The sequence below is a fragment of the Petromyzon marinus genome, chromosome 1, assembly GCF_048934315.1.
Source record: "Petromyzon marinus isolate PM22_M1 ecotype Great Lakes invasive population chromosome 1, UKy_Petmar_22M1.pri1.0, whole genome shotgun sequence".
NCBI classification, from domain to species: domain Eukaryota; kingdom Metazoa; phylum Chordata; class Hyperoartia; order Petromyzontiformes; family Petromyzontidae; genus Petromyzon; species Petromyzon marinus.
In genome coordinates, this window is record NC_133667.1 from 12,134,932 (window position 1) to 12,158,151 (window position 23,220).

A 23,220-nucleotide genomic window follows, 5' to 3' on the forward strand; every position below is an offset into this window, starting at 1 on the left:
GTGCCAATTCGTTACTCGTTCAGCACGCCGGTGCGTTGGAGAGTAAAACCACAACACGTGTGCACGGGTTTCATACTTGTACGTGACGAATTCGATCCAATCGCAGACGGCTCTCATCGGTCCCCACGCAACAGATCAAAGAAACGAAACGGTGGCTGTGAAGGAGTAATCATTGTTCCGTCACACGGTTGAGTTACCACAGCTTTGCCACGAACACAATTATGCATAATTTAATATTGCCCCGTGTAACCCAGCCAAGGTGGCGCTGAACAAGGCTTCCACACGACACCCCCTGGAGCAAAGCGATCAAGCGCAGAACACTCTGCAGTAAGCAGGCCACACGTAGCAAGACCACGTGGTCACTAAGGCCACACGAAGCAAGACCACGTAGTTTTCAGGTCAAAGCAAGACCACGTGGTTCTCAGGCCACACGAAGCAAGACCACGTGGTCACCAAGGCCACACGAAGCAAGACCACGTAGTTTTCAGGTCAAAGCAAGACCACGTGGTTCTCAGGCCACACGAAGCAAGACCACGTGGTCACTAAGGCCACACGAAGCAAGACCACGTAGTTTTCAGGTCAAAGCAAGACCACGTGGTTCTCAGGTCACACGAAGCAAGACCACGTGGTCACTCAGGTCACAATGCAAGACCACGTGTTTCTCAGGCCACACGAAGCAACACCACGTGGTCCTCAGGCCACACGAAGCAAGACCACGTGGTTTTCAGGCCACACAAAGCAACACCGTCGTTCTCAGGCCACGCACAGGAATACATTTGTTTAAAAAAAGGGGACAAATTTCTGTACCCGTTAAGGTAAAGAAATATTTTTTTTTAAACCGGCTGAGATGTTTAACGCAATGGCACATGGAAGGCGAGTTTAAGATTACGAAGTTTTCCGTTGATAAGAGAAACACTTTGGTGTCTATACGAACAATTTCGACGTTCTTCGCCGTTTCCGATTGTTAACGCTGACGAAACGTATTTTGGCTACAAAGATGAGCACAAAAATACATCTTTTTTGTAATAAACAATATTGGTAGCGTAACTGCAGGCCATGATTTTAAATCATATTTGCAATTATATTTTTTCCCCAAATGGATGTAAAGGTTCGAGTTCAAAATATTATTAAAGGAATAACATGGCACGTCAATGAACACACGCACTACTCCAAAGATCCCCCGTAAAGCCATTAACAGACTGCTGGGGCAAGTGCTGTTAACGAGAAGCACCTACGATGACCACACCTCATCAAGTACCAACTTGCGGCTGAGTCGCCCGAGGGGGAGGCCCGGTTATTCGTCACTGACATTAACCGTGAGCAGGACTCCCAACTCGGGTCTCCGGGTTGGTAGCGCAGCGCACCAAGGGCTGCACAAGGGCTCTCCCTAAACGCCACCTCGCACGGTTCCGCGCTCGTACCACGCACGGTTCCGCGATCGTACCGCTTGTGCCACACGCACGTTCCATGCCCGCGTACAGAAAACCCTCACACGCGCGTTAAATCGTGACCGAACACTCCAGACGGGCCGAGCCACGTGGGCGTTTTGTAGGCATTCAAAACATCGATTGCGCACAGCGATTTAACTCGATGGAGAATCGTCAAAAATTACCAACAGCCATGGTCAATCCACTGCTGGATGAGGGTTTCACCAAGCCACTTTGGTTAACGCTGAAGCAGCGGCGGTCTTCGTGCACCCGACGCAAGGCGATACAACGTGCATCGCGCAAGCAAAACGTGCATTGTACACCGCTCGACGTGGCGACGTGGTTATTGTACAATCGTGGCACGTACGAGACGTGGGGGGGGAATAGCAGTGGAGTGTCGGTCAAGGACCGCGCCCCGAGACCCGACGTGGAAACCTTCAGCAAGCGGTGAGATTTTGCTGCACTGCTCCAGTTCGCAATCTCCAGTCATCCTCGCAGCAGCAGCGGCGGCGGCTTTTGGCTGGCCATCCGAACCTAGGCGGTCGCTGGCATGTCGCGCTTTACGATGTGCTTCTGCGGCCGTCTGGAACGCTCTTCCCTTCCGATATTAGGAAGCCAGGCACTTTTAAATCTAGATTGAAAACTAATTTCTTGAGGTCTGTTTTTTGTGTGTATAGCGACGGCTCTGGATGGGTGCAATGGGCTGGTAACCCTTCCACCTTGGAACATTAACAAGCAAAGACCCACACAGCGAAATTACCGGCACGCTCAAACACACTTGTGCCACACATACGAACCAAGATCCCCAGTATAGCCTTCAATAGACTGTTGGCAGAAGCCTTAAGTGAACACCTATTTAAGGTCAGCACGGTGTACAAGGAGGTGGGTGACCAACACCACATCCGGGCTGGCTTTGTCTCCCCAGTGCTGACGTTTACAAACCACACCGGGCACTTTATTTAAGGCCGAGGCGTCCTAGGTAGAGGGCCCAGGACTGATTGAGAACATTCACCAACATCGACGGTGGTGAGCGGGAATCGAACTCGGGTCGCCGGGCTTTGTAGCGCAGTGCGCCAACGACCGGACTTGCCGCTCGCCGCAAACACGTACACCACCACGACCTCACGCCAATGCGCACGACGCAAGCAACCGCACTTTAACAGGCACCGCACGTTAAATTTAAAATCCTGCATTCGAAGCAATCCCCCACCCCCCGCCCACCCCGACGTAAAAAACTAAAATCGCGGAATTGTCGCCCCCAAGTACAAGAAAATCGCATGATGGCAGCACCAGTGATGTCAAACTCTGAAAACGCACAAACCTTTATTTTAACAAAACAAAAACCTCTGCAGCAGAAGAAGGGATCGGCTCCCCCCCCCACCCTGGCGATTTTATTTTGGTTCTTCTAGCGGGGGTGTCCGTCAGTCAACTTAAAGATAAAAATCCGTAAAAAAAATCACACTGGCTAAGAAATGCGTCGTTTTAGACTTCATTCGTAAAAAAAAAAAATTGACGAGAACACACCGGCCGTGCTGGTCGTGTGAAAATGGCACCGTGGGCAATAGGAGGATGAGGAGGGTGGGGGCTGTTTGGTGGGGGGCAGCCGGTTGCGTACGTTCATCGCTGCCAGTGCTACCGTGCGTGTGTGTGTGCGTGTGTGTGCGTCCGCGTGCGTTTTATAGAAAAGGGAAGCATGATTTCGCGAAGCTCTGGCGCTGTCAAAATCCCGGAGTGGTCCCCACCCTGGGAAAGGCTGGATTCCGGAGTCTTGTAAACTTGTTTGCGGACGTCTGTCTGTAAGTCGCGGGAGATGGCAACATCACAGTCTGAAAAGACAAAAACATTTTTTTAAAGAAAACAAATAAAGATTCCCCACCCCCCCCCCTCCCCGTGTAGCCTTAACAGACTGTTGGGGCAAGTGCTGTTAGCGAGCACCTGTGAAGGCCGGAACGGCACACGAGGGGTCGGTGGCCAGTAGCGTGCCCAGCCACCTTTGTCTCCCCCCATTGCCGATGGTTACACACCGCACCAGGTACTCATTTGAGGCCGAGTCGAACGATTGGGAGGGCCCAGGACCGGTTCGGATAATCGTCACCGGTGTTGGCCGTGAGCGAGAATCGAACTCGGGTTTATCCAGGTCCATGGCGCAGCGCGTTAACCACTACACCGCTTCCCAGACGGGTCAGGTTACACGGTGCGCGTCTGTTCGGGCCAACGTTCGAACTCAGAAACCCACGGTGGTTTCATTGCTGTCGCATGGATTTCTCCCGGCGAGGCGGTGGTTTCAGCGAATTACAAAATACAAGCCCAGTGCGGGCGAATGACAAACTCGGACACATCATTCGTGACGATACCGCCGCTTTAAAAGGACACTTCCTCTCCATATGATCTCCTTTTCCCTCCCCTTGACCAACAAAATATTTATCGATTTATATCGCATGTGTGCGTGCGTACGACCGCGCGTTCATGCACTAGTGCGCGCGTGCAGCGTGCGCGCCAAGGTACGCACGTTCCGTGCGCGTTGCAGCGTGGCGCCCTAGAGCACGGTGCAGGAGCGCGGTTCGCGGAACGGGTTGGTTGCAGCAGGGACGCCCGTGAGCAGCGCGTCCTTGTGCACGTTCTGGAGGCAGTACTGCTGCAGCTCCGCGGCCGCCTGCGACACCTGCGGCAACAGCAAAAACAAAGATAAAGACAAAGACGCACCCCGTGTAGCCTCAACGGACTGTAGGGGCAAGTGCTGTTAGCGAGCAGCACCTGTAAAAGGCCGGCACGGCACACGGAGGGGGGTGGGCGGCCAGCAACCGCGCCCGGCCGCCTTTGTCTCCCTAGCGGCGGTTGTTTACACATCGCACCAGGTACTCATTTGAGGCCGAGTCGACCTAGGGGAGGCCCAGGACCGGTTCAGATAATGGTCACTGGTGTTCGCCGTGAGCGGGAATCGAACCCGGGTCGCCGAGTTCGTAGCGCAGCGTAGCGCTCACCGCTACACCACCGCTCCCGAGCAGCGTCAGCGGCAGCATGCCGCAGCATTCGCACCGGCATTGTTACTCGCGGGAACCCGCGGAACTGGTGCGGAAAAAGGATGGCAAATATGCGGAGACAATGATGATGATTTCATAAACTGATCATTTCAAACGTCGTCACTCCTTTCCTCCACCTCAGCCCAATCTCACGAGGCGACGTCACCCCCTCTCCTTCGCCTCGGCAGTGTCGTGTGACGTCATCGCCCCCCCTATCTCTGTGTTATTGTTACAAACACGGTCACTGCATCGGCCGCTATTAGATGCGTTTCTGCGGCCGTCTGGAACGCTCTTCCTTTCGATATTAGGAAGCCGCTGAAGCTACGCCCTTTTAAATCTAGATTGAAAACCAATTTCTGGAGAACTGCTTTTTGTATTCAGTTTGTGCTGATGTATGTACGTATAAGTTTAGCTTCTTTCGCACCGTATGTAGTCAACGATGCTCATCGGTAGTGCCAAGTTCTAGACTCGAGAGCAGTGGCTCTTAACCTTTACTGCAGCCTGCACTCCTTTGGTTGTGAATCGTAAAAAAAAATGTCAATAAATATATAGCTTTGAAGAAACAAAGTAGTTGTTACTTAAGTGTCTGTGCTTAATGTGTTTGATAATTTTCCTTCTAAAAAAATCTGGCCATGTCTCGCACCCCCAGGGGGTGCGTACACCCCAGGTTAAGAACCCACCAACCATTACGAAGGGACATCGACCGAAACGTTGCCTATTTTATCCTTTTAAGGCCGCACGCAATGTTACTGACGAATGCGTCTCATTGTTTTTTTTATTATCACTGACCTAGAGAATGGTAGCTTTTTTGTTGACCAAATTCCAAACAAATGGCTCTTCTTGTTATTTCACTTGCCGACCCTTGACCCAGGGTAACGAGTTGACGCACGATTCCACCGACCCATTCAAGTACTATCCAGGCTCAACTCCGGGCTTAGCTTCCGGGGTACGAGGTCAGGTCCGAGGCCGTCACGACGTGAATACGCCGCAAATGAGCACACAGCGGGCGACTCGCTCAGAAGTCAACCGAGCCTGAAACGAGTGCCCGAACCTCACGCACGGTGATCTGCGCGCGATCCACCGACCCCGCCTATAGAGCGCCGCATTACAAGCTTGCAAGAAACCAAAGTGTCCAGCAGAGAGAGAGAGTGAACCAGAGCTGCAACTATCGAGTAATCAAATAAACCATCAGCTTCCCAAACAATTGCTTCGGTTATGTTCGAGGTGCGGGATTTAAATGGAATGTCACCGTCAATCATTACGGAATCTATTGTTGCGCAAGATTGAAATATGTTCGGGAGCTAAAATGCCAACATGGAGGTCTGCTGGCCATAACGAAGTCAGGAGATAGTTCACGTAATTTTTCCCCATTCTTCCACAGGAGGAGCACAGAGTGCAGAGGTTTATTGTATGGTCCATGGTTTGGGTTGCATGGCCACAATAGCACTACTGCGGCTTGTCTACAATTTTCCATTCACGAAGGATGTGTGCATTGGCCTGTTGATGATGTTCTGATGCGGCTGATGGTTTTTACAGTCGTGTCGAGGAGGAATGCCTAAGCCAGGAAAGGAGGTGGGATGTTTGGGTCTCCAATGGAGGCGATGACATCATCTTACCGGTGATGTCATCGCTTGCGCAACTGCACCACGCTGGGCGTGCTTCTGTGGTCGGCCTCGTGCAGGCCCACGGAAGCAGGAATTACAGAGCTACCTCCGAGATCTCGCCACCGTGGCACCCATCGCCTGGTAAACAACAGGAGGCCATGGGTTCGATCCCGACCCTGACGCCTGTATATTTGGAGCTTACACGTTCTCCTCGTGGTCACATGGATTTTTCCCCGGGTCCTCCGATTTTTCATCTCCACATTTAGAAACACGCGTTTAAGAGTATTTAGCTGCGATAAATTTCCACACGATAAGCCACTTCGTCGAGCTATCGTTTGTGATAGCCAGGTCGCTTCTGAAAAAAGAGCTATATAGCGCAGTGAACCTTACCTGGTAACATATAATAGTTTAGTTTAGAGATCCCTTCAAGTGACATATGATCCACACAGTAAGAGGGCAGCACATTCCTACCCACCCCACCACATATAAGAGTAACGTTCATCACATTGCAATAAAGCTGATATTTGAATTGTATTTGTGGCTATAATTTGGGCAAATTAAGTGTTGAACGAAATTTTACGTGGTGTTTTTTTTTTAGTGAAGTCATTGGCGATCGGGCCGAGACCCTCAACCCACTACACCCGAGACACTGGTTTAATCCTGTGGGCCGCTTCGATTTAAATCTTGGAGCTCAGCGTTGCCAGCTCAGTGCTCCACCCACCGAGTCAACCGGCCGCTCGAATATATCGATGTTTTATTTTATACAATCTATTTAATAATTTGCTTCGGCCTTAAAGAAAACACGGTGTGGCTCAATGCTCGATTATTGCAACTCGCTACTCTACGGGACGTCTGGCAAAAAACTTGACCAAGCTGCAGCGTGTACAACATTCTCTGGCAAGTGTCATTACGGGTACTGCAAGATCCCACCATGTCCATTAAGTGCTCGCCTGCATCGGCTTCCGGTTGCCGTACAAATACATTATAAAGGTCGCACTGTTTAAGCACATAGTGCTTGCCATAAATGAACCACGATACCTTGCTGATCTTGTTAAGGAGCATAACCCATCACGTGAACGCCAGCCATTCTCGCAACGGCTTTTGTCTAGCCATGAAACAAAGACGGTCACCGCATCCGGCGCTTTCAGATGCGCTTCTGCGGCCGTCTGGAAGGTTCACCCTTCCGACATTAAGAAGCAACTGGAGCAATGCGCTTTAAATCTAGACTCAAAACTAATTTCTTTAGAACTGCTTTTTATGTTTAGTTTGTTGTCCTTCCCCCGCACCTCCGGTTGGCTACGTACGGTGCGAAAGAAGTTCAACATATATACAAGCGCCTCGCTAGTTTAGATTCTGGGCGGTCGATGGAACAGAACGGGGAGAGATTAGAACTTGTCGGACCAGTCAGTGCGGTGATAATTCCATCAAGCCTCAATGAGAGAGCGCCACCATCTCATGGCACCGCTGCCACTCTGCGTTTCCGCCTCGAGTTTCATTCTCGGCGCAGCAGGTAAGGCGCCATTTCACGTTCACTTTCAGGCCTTGGTAACGGAGCCGCCGTGCATAAAGCAAGACACAAATCAGAACAAACAGCTCCTCATCATCATCATCCACGATTAATCCAATGCTGGATGAGGTCCCTCCCTGTGTCGTCAGCATCGGTGCCTCTGCGATGTGACCATCCACGCAAAGCATGAACATCACAAAGATTAATGAAACGAGAAAGCGGAGCATAAAAATTGCTGCCCTCCATACTGTGTGGACCAGAAATCACTTGAAGGATTCTCAGACAGCAGTTCTGCGACACCGGCATCTGTGGGTGGTAATCTACAACAGTGGGGCTGTACACTGCGCTGTGATAATCCTAAATTTGTATCTCGGTACATGACACTGATATAGCACAATTGGAACAAAATTGGGAAGCAAGACAACAAACAATATATGGAAAGAACACTTAAGACTGGCGCCGTCTCAAGCCACGTATTACTACTGCCGATGTGAACCAAACTAAACACCGAGCCTTGGCCTGGCGTGGTGCAGCGCGCATGCGTTCCAGCGCTTTGGGAAAGCAGGGTTAACGGATCACGCCGAGATTCATCCATCACGAGCTGCGAGACGAGCATCCCCGCAAGGCTGCGAGGTGGCAGGGCAGCAAAGGGATTCACAACTCCGTCTCTGCATTATTCCCTGGTATGGGTGGTGGGTATTATCTGGGTTATATGCGAGATTATCCGAATATATTTATAATTAACGGAACTACTGCCTAGGTTTTTGCCGTTGAGGTGAACAGCTCTCCAATGTGCTTTGCGGTTGTTGTTCGACGCGATGCGTCCGACGTTTCAATCGACGAGCTTCTTCAGGGACCAATTTGAGCAGTTTACGCTCTCGATAGGATGACGAGAGCGTCCCCGCCGCCGCCGCTGGTGGCCGATGCTGGCCGGCCAGCCGATGTTGTGAATTTACTTCGTCTGGGAGGAAACCGGAGTGCCCGGAGAAAGGTCGTGTGACGACCAACGTTTGCGTGCGAGGTGCAACGCGAGTGCTCGGGGTACCTGGAAGAACGCTCAGCAGAGGGTGATATTAAGCAAACATCCCAATGCAGGAGGCCAAATTAAAGTCTTTGAGGCTTTCATGGTTAAAGCAGATGTGTATGTTTATACAGGGTAGTTGTACGTAGGGTGTGTGGTGTATGATGTGCAGTGTATGGTGTGTGTATGGAGGAGGCTCGTAAAGGACGCTACTGGGCAGTTGGAGGGAGTCGCCCTCCAAGAACAACGGAGGGCAGAGGAGCGACGCTCACAACAACGAGCGGAGCGCCGGGCGGCTAAAACACAGCAAGTTGGGACAGTAGGGGGCACAGGTGGTGCATCGGCCATTCATCTCAGTCAGTCGACCCATGGCAGGTGGCTCTGTCCCGTGATCTCCTGCCAGCAGGCCTTCGACACTTCACGTGGCCTCAAAGTGCACCTAGCCTGGCACCAGCGCCGTGGTGATGTCACCGCTACTTAGTGGCGTCTGTTGTTGTGTATGGAGTAAATTTTAAGGGGTGGGGAGGGCCTGGTCACCCCGTGGTGCCCTTATAAAACTCAACGTTTAACCTACTCACGCCGGCTTGTGCCCGCCCTCACAGTCGGGCATATTTGCGGAATACACCACGTGGTGCCGCCGTTGACCCTGGCCACTGACCGAGCAACCCAACGTTCCTACCAGCTCCCTCCGCAGGAATGTGTTACTACGGTAGTCACGTAGTATTGTAAAATATTTAGTTAATTAAACGGAAGCAGCAGTGGTTAGCGCAACCGGACAGTAAAACCGCCTAAGTTTAATACCTGTCAACCCATACGGTTTATCCCGTAGTCCTGTTCAGGCAAACTGAGTTCAGGTCTATACGGTAAAAAAACCTATATATTTGTTTATTTCTCCCTTGTGATGGGACTTTGTTGGATGAATGTTGAGATTTATAAGGGGACATGGGGTGACCAATAAGGTCTGAATTGGTCTGTAATAAGGTAGGGGCACTGATAAGGGGTTGACATGTATGTCAGATATGGATAGTGCTAAGGATAGTGATAGGGACAGCATACCTGTCAACCCATACGGTTAACCCCGTAACTTTTGTAAAGGAAATTGAGTTCAGGTCCAGCCGTATAAAAATACAATGCAAAAAAAATGTGTCCATGTGTTTGTGTTTCTCCCTTGTGATGGGACTTTGTATAATGAGCGTTGAGAGATACAAGGGGCACGGGGTGACCAACACGGTCTGAATTGGTCTGTAATAAGGTAGGGCACCGATAAGGGGTTGACATGTATGGTAAAGTGTAGTGTATAATGTAGTGTATAATGTAGTGTATAGTGTAGTGCATAGCATACCTTTCAACACATACGGTTTACACCTTATACTTGTACAGGGAAATTGAGTTATCAGGTCCATATGACGTACAGCCGTTTCAATACGGGCAAAAAAACCCACAATCGTATATTTGTGCGTCTCCCTTGTGATGGGACTTTGTAGGATGAACGTTGAGATTTATAAGGGGCACGGGGTGATCAATAAGGTCTGCATTGGTCTGTAATAAGGTAGGCAGCACTGTTAAGGTGGTTGACAGTTATAAAGTTTGAGACCCCCCACCCTAGCCACAGCAAGGAAGGCATCATCCATCCAGCGGTGGATAGACCACGGCCGATGACAATTACACAAAGCTAGCCCCCCCCCCGTATCGTCTTTTGACGGAATGTTGTTTTGGAGGGCAAAGCGCTACCGTCAGCACCTCTTGGGATGGCCGCAACGGGGGTGGCCACACGAGGGCCGTGGCGAGGGCCGTGGGCTGTGGCGAGGGCCTTGGCGAGGGCCGTGGGCCGTGGCGAGGGCCGTGGGCCGTGGCGAGGGCCGTGGCGAGGGCCGTGGCGAGGGCCAGGCAAACGCACGCCCGGCCGCGTTTGAATCCCCAATTTCCCCCCCAACACCCACACACATCACATGAGGGTACTCAGTTGAGGCCAAGTCGACCGAGGGTAAGGGTGGGGGGCAGGGACCGGTTCACAAGGGAGGGGCCCCCCAGGGGACAGGTTCACAAGGGAGGGGCCCCCCAGGGACCGGTCACAAGGGAGAGGCCCCTCAGGGACTGGTTCACGAGGGGCCCCCCAGTGGACCGGTCACAAGGGAGGGGCCCCCCAGGGGACCGGTTCACAAGGGAGCGGCCCTCCAGGGACTGGTTCACGAGGGGCCCCCCAGGGGACCGGTCACAAGGGAGGCCCCCCCCAGGGGACCGGTTCACAAGGGAGGGGCCCCCCAGGGACTGGTTCACGAGGGGCCCCCCAGGACCGGTTCACAAGGGAGGGGCCCCCCAGGGACTGGTTCACGAGGGGCCCCCAGGGGACCGGTTCACAAGGGAGGGGCCCCCCAGGGGAAAGGTTCACAAGGGACGGGCCCCCCAGGGGAAAGGTCGTGGGGTTCGCGATCCCGACAACTGAACGCCCGGCTCTGTACATTTGTAGTTCGCTGCGTCTCTATCTTTCACCCCCCCGACCACCCCCGCGGATTTTCCCTCCACGTTTAGAATCAACATCACTCGTTTAGAATCAACATCACTCGTTTAGAATCAGCATCACTCGTTTAGAGTTACTTGGCTATACATTTACACGTGACGACGATGTGCGCCCACTTCGTTGAGCTATCAAATTATTGGTGGCCAGGTCGCTTCTTGGGGACAAAAAAAAATATACAGCGCAATATCGCCTCAGTTGGTGGGGGGGGTACCCGTACCTGGTAAAAAAATATATAGTTTAAGTTCATATGGCTACTGCTGCTTATACATGCTCACACGACGATGAGCCTCACTTCGTTGAACTATCAAATTGTGACTTGCCAGGTCGCTTCTTTAAAAAAAAAATAGCTATACCGTTCACAGCCTCATTTGGCGAGGGGCGAGGAGGCGATGGTACAATCACCTGGTAAAGTGAAGAAGTAAAGTTAACCGCGAATGACGAAACTCAGGGCCGCACCTTCACTCGCTCCATGCTCGCCTCAACGCGAAGCTGCTCCACAAGCCGCCGCATGGCCGAGATGCTGCCCGCGTTGTTCGACATCTCTTAGTCCTCCTCTTCGTCCTCCTCCTCCTTCCTTCCTTTATCTCTTCCTCTCTTCTCTCGTTATATCTCCTCTCTGCTCGCTCGCCTCCTTCCTTCTACACGCAACAGCCACGAACGATGATAATCCTACGCGGCCGCGCCTTTTCCGCCTGCACCTCCCCTCCCCTCCCCCACCACTCCTCCTCACCACCATCACCCCCCACCGCGCGGGTGATGGAGGACGATGAGCAACGCGGCCGCCATCTTACCAAGGGGGGGTGGGGAGGAATAGACCGTACGCTTAGAGGCCGCCATCTTGCCAGGGGGGGGGGGTGGGACTAAACCGTCCGCTTAGCGGTCACAAACTTACCAAGGGGGTGTTCGGAAGGGGTGGCGCTTGTAGTCCGTCATCTTACCAAGGGGTGTGACCGCTTATAGTCCGTCATCTTACTAAGGGGGAGGAAGACGGTCGCAGAGGCCGCCATCTTACCAAGGGGGGAAATACCGTCCGCTTAGCGGCCGCCATCTTACCAAGGGAGAGGAAAGGAAAGACCGTCCGCCATCTTACCAATGGAGAAGGGAAAGACCGTCCGCCATCTTACCAAGGGGTGGGTGCTTCATAGTTTATTTATTTGGTATAGCCCTGTGAGCCGTTCGGCTCTTGAATCGGGTGCAACCTCAACAAACAAAAAACATGAACAAGAAAACAATCTTAAAGTGATTATGTGACTGTGCAAACAGAAAATCCAGGAAAAAAACAATCAAAATATTCATGAAATAGCACCGTACACCAACGCTGTGTGCAAAAATCCCAGTGGGATGCAAGTCAAATAACAACAACAACAACCACAAGACAACTAAGATTAAGGCCATCAGTCTAACTCCGTACTACAATAAACAAAAACATGGCCAAAAACAAAAAAAACGTTTTCGAAATCACCAAAATAAAAGCCATAAATGCAATGTAACAAGTGATCATAGGGACTGTGACCGAATTTTTAACAATAAACTACATAAATTGATTATAACACCAAAATCTAGAGCAGACATGGGCAAAGTACGGCCCCCGGGCCCTATACGGCCCGTTGGGCTTTTTAATCCGGCCCGCCGACCTTGTCCAAATATTATTAGTAAGTAAAATTTTACCTTTCTCCTGTAATGCCCCAATTTCCCCATTAGATGGCGCACTTTGACCGGGAGTTACGACATGTTTTTGTATTAAATTTTGATTTAAAGCTTTCGTGACTGCAGTAATTCATATTCTTAGCTCTTTCGGTAAAGTCACCGAAAGAGCTAAGAATATGTTTTTGTATTGTTCATGTTCGTGCAATTTGTTAAATTGCCTTGCAAATAAATGCTTTGCTACCTGTTAAAGGCCAAATCGTTTCATGTAATGATGTTTACATGTCATTTATATTAGTTCACACAAACACTCCATCCATCTGTTCCTGGCCCGGCCCCTCCGTCAAATTTTAGAACCCATTGTGGCCCGCGAGTCAAGAAATTTGCCCACCCCTGATCTAGAGCCATATTTTAGGCCACTGAATAGCAGTGGCAGCTAGGGGTGTACAACTCCTCTAGAGCAGTTTTGAGTGAAGATCTCATAGGTAGTGATTCAAGTTGCAGTTTATTGGCAATAGCATTCTAGACCCTGGGGGCATCAATAGCAAAGGCCCTTCCTCCGGTTTTTGTACGGCAATAGGGAATGTGAAGCTGGTAGATGAGTGAAGACCTGAGGTCAAATTTGTTCTTTGAAACAGAGAGGAGATCCAGTAGGTAGTCTGCGGATTTTTTTGTAAGTACATCGTGAATAAATAAGATCTGGTGCACAAGCCGTCGAACATTAAGAGATGTTAAGTTTTACCCAATGTAGAGATCACAGTGGTGAGTCCTATATGGGCAGTTCAATGCAAATCTTAAGGCCGAGTGATAGATGGAATCAAGCTTCTTCAGTACAGTACTTGGGGCTGATTTATAGCTTAGCGGCCACCATCTTACCAAGGGGGAAAAGTTTATCTGCGCCGCTCATGCGCTTGTTTGCGTGGCATGAGGTAGTAGTTACATTGGAGAAACCAAACGACATGTCTCAGACCGCATTCGTGAACACAAAGCAGACCTAAAACACGGTAGGACCAACACCTCGGCCATGGCAGATCACTGTTATAATTCAGTAGGCTCACATGACATTGACTTCTCCAAGACAGAGGTTCTTTACAAGCCATCTGGCTACCATGAGAGATTCGTCCATGAGGCTATCCACATATACAAACACAGAGACATTTCAACCGAGAAGATGGATTCTGGCTTAGCAATCATTGGAAGGATTTGATCAACCATTTCTGGTCTTAGTTGATTGTTTATGCTTACGGTGGCTTTCAGACCGCATCCATTATTTTCGTCTCCCCCCTCCTCTTTTCCGAACATAGATGGACTTGTCCATCTGAATAACTGCCAAATCGCTCTCCGTGGTGCTAACGTTAAAAATAACCGCCACTTTTTTCAAATTTTCTTGTTGTGGTTTTCACACCTGATGATTGCTGCTTGTGTTGCAGTCGAAACGTCGTGAGAATTTTACCGTTTTATATTTTTATTATTTTATTGTTTCCCTTCTACGTGACTTTACCGAAAGAACCAAGAATATAAATCCCTGCAGTCACGGAAGCTTTAAGTCAAAATAGATGGACTCGTCCATCTGAATAACTGCCACATCGCTCTCCGTGGTGCTAACGTTAAAAATAAACCGCCACTTTTTAAAAAAATTCTTGCTGTGGTTTTCACACCTGATGATGATTGCTGCTTGTGTTGCAGTCGAAACGTCGTGAGAATTTTATCGTTTTATATTTTTATTATTTTATTGTTTCCCTTCTACGTGACTTTACCGAAAGAACCAAGAATATGAATCCCTGCAGTCACGAAAGCTTTAAATCAAAATAGATGGACTCGTCCATCTGAATAACTGCCACATCGCTCTCCGTGGTGCTAACGTAAAAAAAACCGCCACTTTTTTCAAATTTTCTTGCTGTGGTTTTCACACCTGATGATGATTGCTTGTGTTGCAGTCGAAGCGTCGTGAGAATTTTATTGATTTTTATTATTTTATTGTTTCCCTTCTACGTGACTTTACCGAAAGAACCAAGAATATTAATATTTAACGTATACTTTTTTATTGGTGCTTGGAGGCTACTTTGTCGGCAGAGGGCAGTGCAGCACAATATGCATTGCAAGTCTCGTGCTCCAACGTCGATACTGACCGGCAAGGCGAAGTATGGTTAAACAACCCGGTTTGATATTCTTTGGGTCTTTCGGTAAAAGTCACGTAGATAGGTTCAAAGAAAATAACAAGAATAACAAAAAAAACAACGACGTTTCGATCGCAACGCAAGCGGTCGCCATCAGGCTGAAAAAGTTTTTTTGAATTTTTTTTCCAGTCTGAGATGACGACCGCTTGGGTTGCGATCGAAACGTCGTAGTTTTTCGTTATTTCATTTGAACCTATCTACGTGACTTTACCGAAAGACTCAAATAATATGAATTCCTGCAGTCACGAAAGCGTTAAGTCAAGATTTAACCCATACGGTTTGTCAGTATTCTTGTACAGGGAAATTGAGTTTTCATGTCCATACGGCGTGCAGCCGTTTCAATGCCGGCAATTGTTTTGTGTTTCTCCTCTTGTGATGGGACTTTGTAGGATGAACGTTGAGATCTATAAGGGGCACGGGGAGATCAACAAGGTCTGAAGTGGTCTGTAATATGGTAGGCACTGAAAAGGGTTTGCCGGGTATGTAGTGGTGAGTGTACTGGTGGTGAGTTTAGTGGTGAGTGTACTAGTGGTGAGGATTGTAGTGGTAATTGCTTATTTGTTTGTGTTTCTCCTCTTGTGATGGGACTTTGTAAGATGAACGTTGAGATTTATAAGGGGCATGGGGAGACCAACAAGGTCTGAATTGGTCTGTAATAAGGTAAACACTAATAAGGGGTTGAAAGGTATGTACTTATGTTTTTTTATTCAAATCAGTTGCTTTGTAACCCCCCCCCCTCCACTCAACACCAAGCGGCCAGAAATCAACGGCACTATAGAACGTGTCCTATTCTTGTTTCGCATGGCTGCTGATGTAAATGGCAGAGCAGCAACTACAATTTCACATTCAGGTAGCCAAGCCAGACAACCGCGTCAGACGTAAGCGCAGTGGATCGCTGTGATGTCTCCTTCGCATTGGTGGAGCACGGCATGTTGTAGGGTTTGTTCTGGATGACCAAAGTCGCGCACTTAAAAGAGTTTTTAATTTTCCATTTGTGCATTAGGCATGCCCATCTGCAATGCTTTGTGAAGCAGGTGCGATTTATGGTGGACCATGAGCTTGGTGCAAGATCAAACCCCAGGGACATTCTGCGTTGCGAGTTCTTTTGAACTCTATTCAGATCTACCAAGCTTCATCCCGGGTTGAAGTCGCTTTGTTTAAGGTGTTATGGCTTTCGTACAGCAGCGGATTGACGGCGGGCAGTTGCAGCAGAGGGTGACTTGAGCTTGCACCAACCAGTTTACTTGCAAAACCTGTCACTTTATTTTTTATTGCGCCTTTTACTATAACCTTATATTTGCACTTTGTTTTATTGGCGCGTGTTTGGTTTAAGACCGCCCAAATACCTCGTTCGCTCGTTGTACAATAGTCCGAGTTCTCTGCAATATTTATGTGATTGCATGTTTGTCGTCGCTGCTGCTCTGCGTACGCACCACGGATTTCCCTTGTAAGGCAGCCGAGAAACTGGCTAAACGGGATCATCCGTGTTGAAATTTAAAATAGGCTGAAACTCAAAGCAGTGGCTTCTCCGTACGTGCGTGGCCAACCGTGCGAAACACACAAAGCAGCTCTTTCGGTAAAGTCAGCGCGTGGCGCTGACGTTTTTTATATAAATAAAAACACCGTTAAAAAATAAATTAATTAATGCAAACCGCCACACCTGATGACGACCGTTTGTGTTATGGTCGAAACGTCGTGAGATTTTTATATTTATTTTATTATTTTATTGTTTCCCTTCAACGTGACTTTACCGAAAGAGCTACGAATATGAATTACTGCAGTCACGAAAGCTTTAAATCAGTTCTACATAAATGAGTTTTCAATCTAGGCCGGGCGTGGGAGGGGAGTCGTGTGAATTGAGAAGAGTGGGAAATCAATTCCATTGATTAGGTACGAAGTACATACGGTACAATCGTGTGTGAGAATAAAATATTTAAACTCTCACGCTTGTGAGACGAGATTCATGAGTCTAACAACCCCCGTGAGATATGTTGGTCTCTGACGTGAGATGTCTTTAAGTCTCACGCCCGTGAGATGCCCAGAGGCTCACGCCCATGAGATGCGTGAGATTCATGAATCGCACGCCCGTGATGCGCTCGAGATGCTTTGAAGTCTCACGGCCGTGAGGTGTCCCGAATCACGCCATTGAGACGCTCAATATCACGCCCGTGATATGCACGAGAAGCCCAGTCTCACGCCCGTGAGATGTCCAGATAATTACGCCTGTGAGATGCGTGATAAGCTCAGTCTCACGCCCGTGAGATGTCCAGATAATTACGCCCGTGAGATGCGTGATAAGCCCAGTCTCACGCCTGTGAGATGCCCAGACTCGTGCCCGCGAGATTCCCAGTTTCACGCTCGTGAGATGCGTGAGAAGCCTCCGTCTCACACCCGTGAGATGATGCCCAGAGACTCACGCCTGTGAGATGCCCACAGGTCTCAAGCCCTTGATAAGTGCGAGATGTCCAAAGGGTCTCACGCCCGTGAGATGCCCAGACACTCACGCAAGTGAGATGCCCAATGGGTCTCACGCCCGTGAGATACCCAGACACTCACGCAAGTGAGATGCGTGAGATGCCCAGACACTCACGGCCGTGAGATGCGTGAGATGCCCAATGGGTTTCACGCCCGCGAGATGCGTGAGATGCCCAGACACTCACGCCCGTGAGATGCGTGAGATGCCCAGACACTCACGGCCGTGAGATGCGTGAGATGCCCAATGGGTCTCACGCCCGCGAGATGCGTGAGATGCCCAGATACTTACGCCCGTGAGATGCGTGAGATGCCCAGACACTCACGGCCGTGAGATGCCCAATGGGTCTCACGCCCGCGAGATGCGTGAGATGCCCAGACACTCACGCCCGTGAGATGCGTGAGATGCCCAGACACTCACGGCCGTGAGATGCGTGAGATGCCCAATGGGTCTCACGCCCGCGAGATGCGTGAGATGCCCAGACACTCACGCCCGTGAGATGCGTGAGATGCCCAGATACTCACGCCCGTGAGATGCGTGAGATGCCCAGACACTCACGGCCGTGAGATGCCCAATGGGTCTCACGCCCGCGAGATGCGTGAGATGCCCAGACACTCACGCCCGTGAGATGCGTGAGATGCCCAGACACTCACGGCTGTGAGATGCGTGAGATGCCCAATGGGTCTCACGCCCGCGAGATGCGTGAGATGCCCAGACACTCACGCCCGTGAGATGCGTGAGATGCCCAGACACTCACGGCCGTGAGATGCGTGAGATGCCCAATGGGTCTCACGCCCGCGAGATGCGTGAGATGCCCAGACACTCACGCCCGTGAGATGCGTGAGATGCCCAGATACTCACGCCCGTGAGATGCGTGAGATGCCCAGACACTCACGGCCGTGAGATGCCCAATGGGTCTCACGCCCGCGAGATGCGTGAGATGCCCAGACACTCACGCCCGTGAGATGCGTGAGATGCCCAGACACTCACGGCCGTGAGATGCGTGAGATGCCCAATGGGTCTCACGCCCGCGAGATGCGTGAGATGCCCAGACACTCACGCCCGTGAGATGCGTGAGATGCCCAGACACTCACGGCCGTGAGATGCGTGAGATGCCCAATGGGTCTCACGCCCGCGAGATGCGTGAGATGCCCAGACACTCACGCCCGTGAGATGCCCAGACACTCACGCCCGTGAGATGCGTGAGAATCCCAGAGGTTATCACGCCCGTGAGAGGTGGATTGGCGTGACCCCACCCCCCGCTCACCCCCCCCACCCCCCGCTCACACCCCCCCCCCACCCCGTGAGACTCGCGGCTGCTGACGCGACCGGCATCAGCTGACTGGCGCCTCCGCCCCGCGCCATCTTCACTGCAGCAGCAGCAACATCTGTGAAGGAGGAGCGGGCACCAGCAACAACATCTGTGAAGGACGAGCGGGCACCATCTGAGGGGGCAGCAGCAACATCTGTGAAGGAGGAGCGGGCACTAGCTGAGGGGGCAGCAGCAGCAGCAGCAACATCTGTGAAGGAGGAGCGGGCACCAGCTGAGGGGGCAGCAGCAGCAGCAACATCTGTGAAGGAGGAGCGGGCACCAGCAGCAACATCTGTGAAGGAGGAGCGGGCACTAGCTGAGGGGGCAGCAGCAGCAGCAACATCTGTGAAGGAGGAGCGGGCACCAGCTGAGGGGGCAGCAGCAGCAACATCTGTGGAGGAGCGGGCACCAGCAGCAACATCTGTGAAGGAGGAGCGGGCACTAGCTGAGGGGCAGCAGCAGCAACATCTGTGAAGGAGGAGCGGGCAGCAGCAGCAACATCTGTGAAGGAGGAGCGGGCACTAGCTGAGGGGCAGCAGCAGCAACAACATCTGTGAAGGAGGAGCGGGCACCAGCTGAAGGGGCAGCAACAGCAGCAGGAGTAGGAGGAATCCAGTGGGGGTTGGTGGGGGGGAGCAAGAGATTCGGTCCGGCTGGCTGCATTAATCCGTGTGGGACAAACCCACGTTCTTCTTCTTATTCATTGTCACTGCAAACCTGGTTGCCAACTCCGCTCCTCAGCATCGTCGCTCTCCTTCTATCGCCGTTGCTAAGTTGTCGGCTCTGCCGACGAGAGTCGCCCAAACACTCCTCGAACTTCAGAACTCGGGTCTCGTGTTCCCGGGTAGAGTGTATCCCGGTCCATTGACAGCAACACCCATCTCTTGTTGTTACCGACCGCCGCCTTAGTTGCCTCATCCAATGCGTGGTGGTTTCACTCCGACTCGCTGTTGGAAGAAACAATATCGCAAAGCTCTGGTTCCTTGTCCCGTTGATCGTATCCTTAAGAGTGTAATTTTCACTATTTTTTTGCACGTCCCTCGCTAGCGAGCGGTTTGCGTTAACAAAACAAAACAAAGTGTTCTAATCACATTTTGCAGCGAAGCGCACGTTCAAGTGGGCCCCCGTCAGCGCTTAGGGAGAATCATTGGCCTCCCTTCCCTCCCCTCCGCCTCGTAATGCAGATTGCGTCTTGAGATCGATTGACTTTTACTACAATTACCGGAGCTTGATGTAACTTCTTAGCTGCTCGTGTTACGCAGCAATAGGCACCCGTCGGGTTCGCTATCAAACACAACAATCCCGTCCGTCGTGTATGCACTCGCGTGACCCCGTGTACCACGGCGTCTCGCGTCTCCCCTCCGTACGATTACAAACCTCTTAACTCCCCACCCCACCCCCCCGTTACTTTAATAACCACTGCGATACCCTCCTCGCCTGCCCTCTTAACTTCTGTTAACTCCCGCGTCCGCCCCGATGTCTGCGCCGTGAATAGCAAACGCACAAGCTTCGCCTCATCATCATCATCCTCCTCTTCTGTCGTCGACCGTACGCCCTCTTCCCCCCCCTCTCCCCAGTAGAAAGTTCATTGACAAACAACAATAACAACAACCGTCGCTACGCGGCGAGTTTCTCCCGTTCCCAACGTTATAGAAGAAGCAACTCTCGCCGTCCGTCATCTGTGAAGCCATCCCCGTCGTTTTAACAGAGAGAGGGGGGGCCCTCCTCTCTCCCCCTCGTGGCCGGCCGGCCACACACACACACGGAGAGAGAGAGAGAAAGAGAGAGCACCGACCATGGCGTTGAAGATCGTGAAGGGCAGCCTGGACAGGATGTTCGACAAGAGTCTGCAAGATCTCGTGCGAGGCATTCGGAACCACAAAGACGACGAGGTGAGTCGCTCGCTGCTGCTGCTGCTGTGGCGGTTCCGTGTCCCACCGGGGTGGGCAGAGGGACAGAGGGGAGAGTTGTTGCGTGGACGGGGTGGGGAGGGGGGGGGTGGTTGTCCTGGGGTTGGTTTGCGGGGTTAGGGTGTGCTTTCGTTCGGCGGGGTTCGGCAGGCGAGGTCGGTGCTTCACTTGTGGCCTGGTCGGAGGCTCGTGAGAGGTTCTTTGTGGTAATTAAAGGTGTGCGGTTTTGTGAGATCGGATGGGTTAATTAGGGTGGCGTTACAAGCTGGAGCGATGCGAGGATGTTGCCATTGTGTAACTTGGAGGGGGAGTTAATTGATTATTGTTTTTTTCCCCCGTCCCGATATCGGTGAGTGGTCTAATGGAGTGGCCTGCCGGGTTGGGAGGGACCAGAGGCGCAGCCGAACTAGGAGACGGCGATGCTTCACTCGCGGCCTAGTCGGTGTAGGGGAAGTCATTAGTTCGCTACTTTTGAAAACTTGTTTTAAAGTTTGCTTTCCGAAAAAAGTAGTGTGATTTATACAGTAAAAAAAAATTGGCGCGCATGCCCCGTGCTTATACGTTGCGAGGGTTTGTAAACTCCAGTTTGCTGATATTTATTTATTTTTCAAGTTCCGTACAGTATTGGGGTTCAGGAAATTGAGACGTGTCAGATCCTTAGGGTTTGGGCTGCCACGTTTATTGTGTTTAAATCGTTTTAGAAAGTTAGCAGTGGCAAATTTTCTTTTAACATATGTTGTTGTAGATAACACATGAAAGAAATATATATGTATTTTAAAGTATATATACTTGGATAGCTTTAACTGTCAGTCTTCGTTGAAAGCAAATACCTTAAGCTGTTTATACGACAATGCAGAATCTTAATAATGATTTGGATTATAAACTGAAGTGAAATACTAATTGAGTGTTTAACCCGTAAGACCGTGTGGTTGTTTACTGATATACTCGTTAAAAGAGGCAGATGAGAGCGGGTCTCTGTGCTTTTGGAAATCCGAACTTGACAATGAAAAGTAAATAATGATTCCTTGTAAAAAGGTTTCAGTTCGGTGTTTTAACATCTTAACACCTGTTTTGTTGCCAGAAAAAAGGGGAAAGCCTATTCTCATATTTTGGTACTGGCAAAGGAGGTCCCATGATGTAGATGCTCACCCCGAGCTCTCATTACTCTGATAATGCTTGACCTTTGTGCTGTGTGACGCCTTTTGGCGTCCTCTGGTCTAACACCGTTTTGAGACGAGGCTCAAAAGAAAGCTGTCTCTGGTGTGGACCAATCAGTTTCAAAGACAATGCATATATGATCAGAGTACGTTTTTTGTTTGCAATCTGACCACAAGTGTTGTGGTTAATGCAGACATGATTCCTTGTAAAAGGTTTCAGTTTGGTGTTTAAAGTTTGGTGTTTCAACATCTTAACACCTGTTTTGTTGCCAGAAAAAAGGGGAAACCCTATTCTCAAAAAATGAAAAGTTAAGTCAAGATTTAATGAAAAGTAACATAGCAATAATACCTAAAATACTTAAAAAATCATTCTATCCTGTTTGCTGGGACATATGCTTCAGAAACATGTAATTTCTTAAGTTAAAAGTGTGCCAACTTCATCAATACCTAAAATTATAACACCATATGGCAGTATCCTCCTGAGCAAATACGTTATAAGACGAGGGTTACATTTCTTGTGTAATTAAAGCGTTCGTGTTCTATACTGAAACAGCTTTTCCTTTTAAAGACGACGTCATGGCCAGCATCAATAAGCGTTTAAATGACAGTATTTTGCTGCTATACATTTCCACACGATAAGCTACTTCGTTTAAGCTACATCGTTGAGCTATCATTTGTGGCCAGGTCCCTTCTGAAAAAGAACTAATAGCTCAGTGGGCTTTACCTGGTAAAATAAAAAAGTGTTTTTGTCTATTTCTAGATTTGTTTTCGTGATTTGTTTATCTATTTCTGTACTGTGCACGCCTATCGTTTTTATTGTATTGTCTGTTGTTGTAACATTTCTGACCCGCTCCGACTGAACACATGCGAAAGAGCTCCATAGCTCATCGGATTTCTTCAAGATAAGCAATGAAATCTTATTCTGAACCATGAACAATCTATTACTTGATGAGAAATGGCCCCACAAGTTGAGACCATCTCATGGTCCTGCAATGTAAACACAGCCTGTGTCTGTAGCTCCTGTGCACGAGCCGATTTCAACGCTCCCATCTCTTTGGTAGATTTGATCTTCGCGGGTCTGTTACCTCGGTCGGCTTCCGCTCGCTCAATCGACAGTTTCGATCACCAAGTGTCGTCTGCCCAAGCCCACCGACTTTTTTGTCAACAGTCAATGCGACATCTCGAACCCATGGTGCGTTTTCCAATCCACGCTTTCCACATCCTGGTTCTCAGTATTATTCCAAGCATGCAGATTGGCGTGCATATATATTTTAAGTGTTGTTTTTACAACCTCCCAGGCCTCAGAAACCATATGTCAAGTGTTGTTTTTATATTTTCTTTGACAAACGCCAGATCTCAAAAACCATAGGCCAAAAGCAGGTAGAATACATCTATAAACTTACATTTTGATTTAAAGCTTTCGTGACTGCAGGGATTCATATTCTTGGTT

General features: G+C 50.0%; 2 protein-coding genes and 1 long non-coding RNA gene across 7 annotated transcripts in view; 2 read left to right on the forward strand and 1 right to left on the reverse strand.

Annotated features, from left to right (window-relative positions):
* Window positions 1–485: 485 nt before the first annotated feature.
* On the forward strand, window positions 486–1,234 carry LOC142929887 (uncharacterized). Its single transcript, XR_012946007.1, has 2 exons — window positions 486–605; window positions 667–1,234. It is a non-coding gene; the product is annotated as an uncharacterized LOC142929887 (long non-coding RNA).
* Window positions 1,235–2,725: 1,491 nt separating this feature from the next.
* Window positions 2,726–11,793, reverse strand: LOC116943253 (guanine nucleotide-binding protein G(I)/G(S)/G(O) subunit gamma-10-like). The gene is made up of 3 exons (XM_032955961.2): window positions 11,554–11,793; window positions 3,937–4,089; window positions 2,726–3,253 (listed from the first exon to the last, which is right to left on the reverse strand). Exons 1-2 carry the CDS (start codon window positions 11,635–11,637, stop codon window positions 3,964–3,966), a joined length of 210 nt encoding a protein of 69 aa, XP_032811852.1. The 5' UTR covers window positions 11,638–11,793; the 3' UTR covers window positions 2,726–3,253; window positions 3,937–3,963.
* A 6,919-nt stretch (window positions 11,794–18,712) lies between these two features.
* Window positions 18,713–23,220, forward strand: part of LOC116942235 (AP-3 complex subunit delta-1-like) — a 63,735-nt gene continuing 59,227 nt past the window's right edge. For 4 of the 5 annotated variants that reach the window (XM_076065790.1, XM_076065813.1, XM_076065851.1 and 1 more), the window contains exon 1: window positions 18,713–20,595. In XM_076065790.1, the coding sequence (XP_075921905.1) occupies window positions 20,500–20,595 (96 nt within the window). In that variant the 5' untranslated portion in view covers window positions 18,713–20,499. The remainder of the gene's footprint in view (window positions 20,596–23,220) is intronic. The other variant, XM_032953970.2, reaches the window with a different exon arrangement.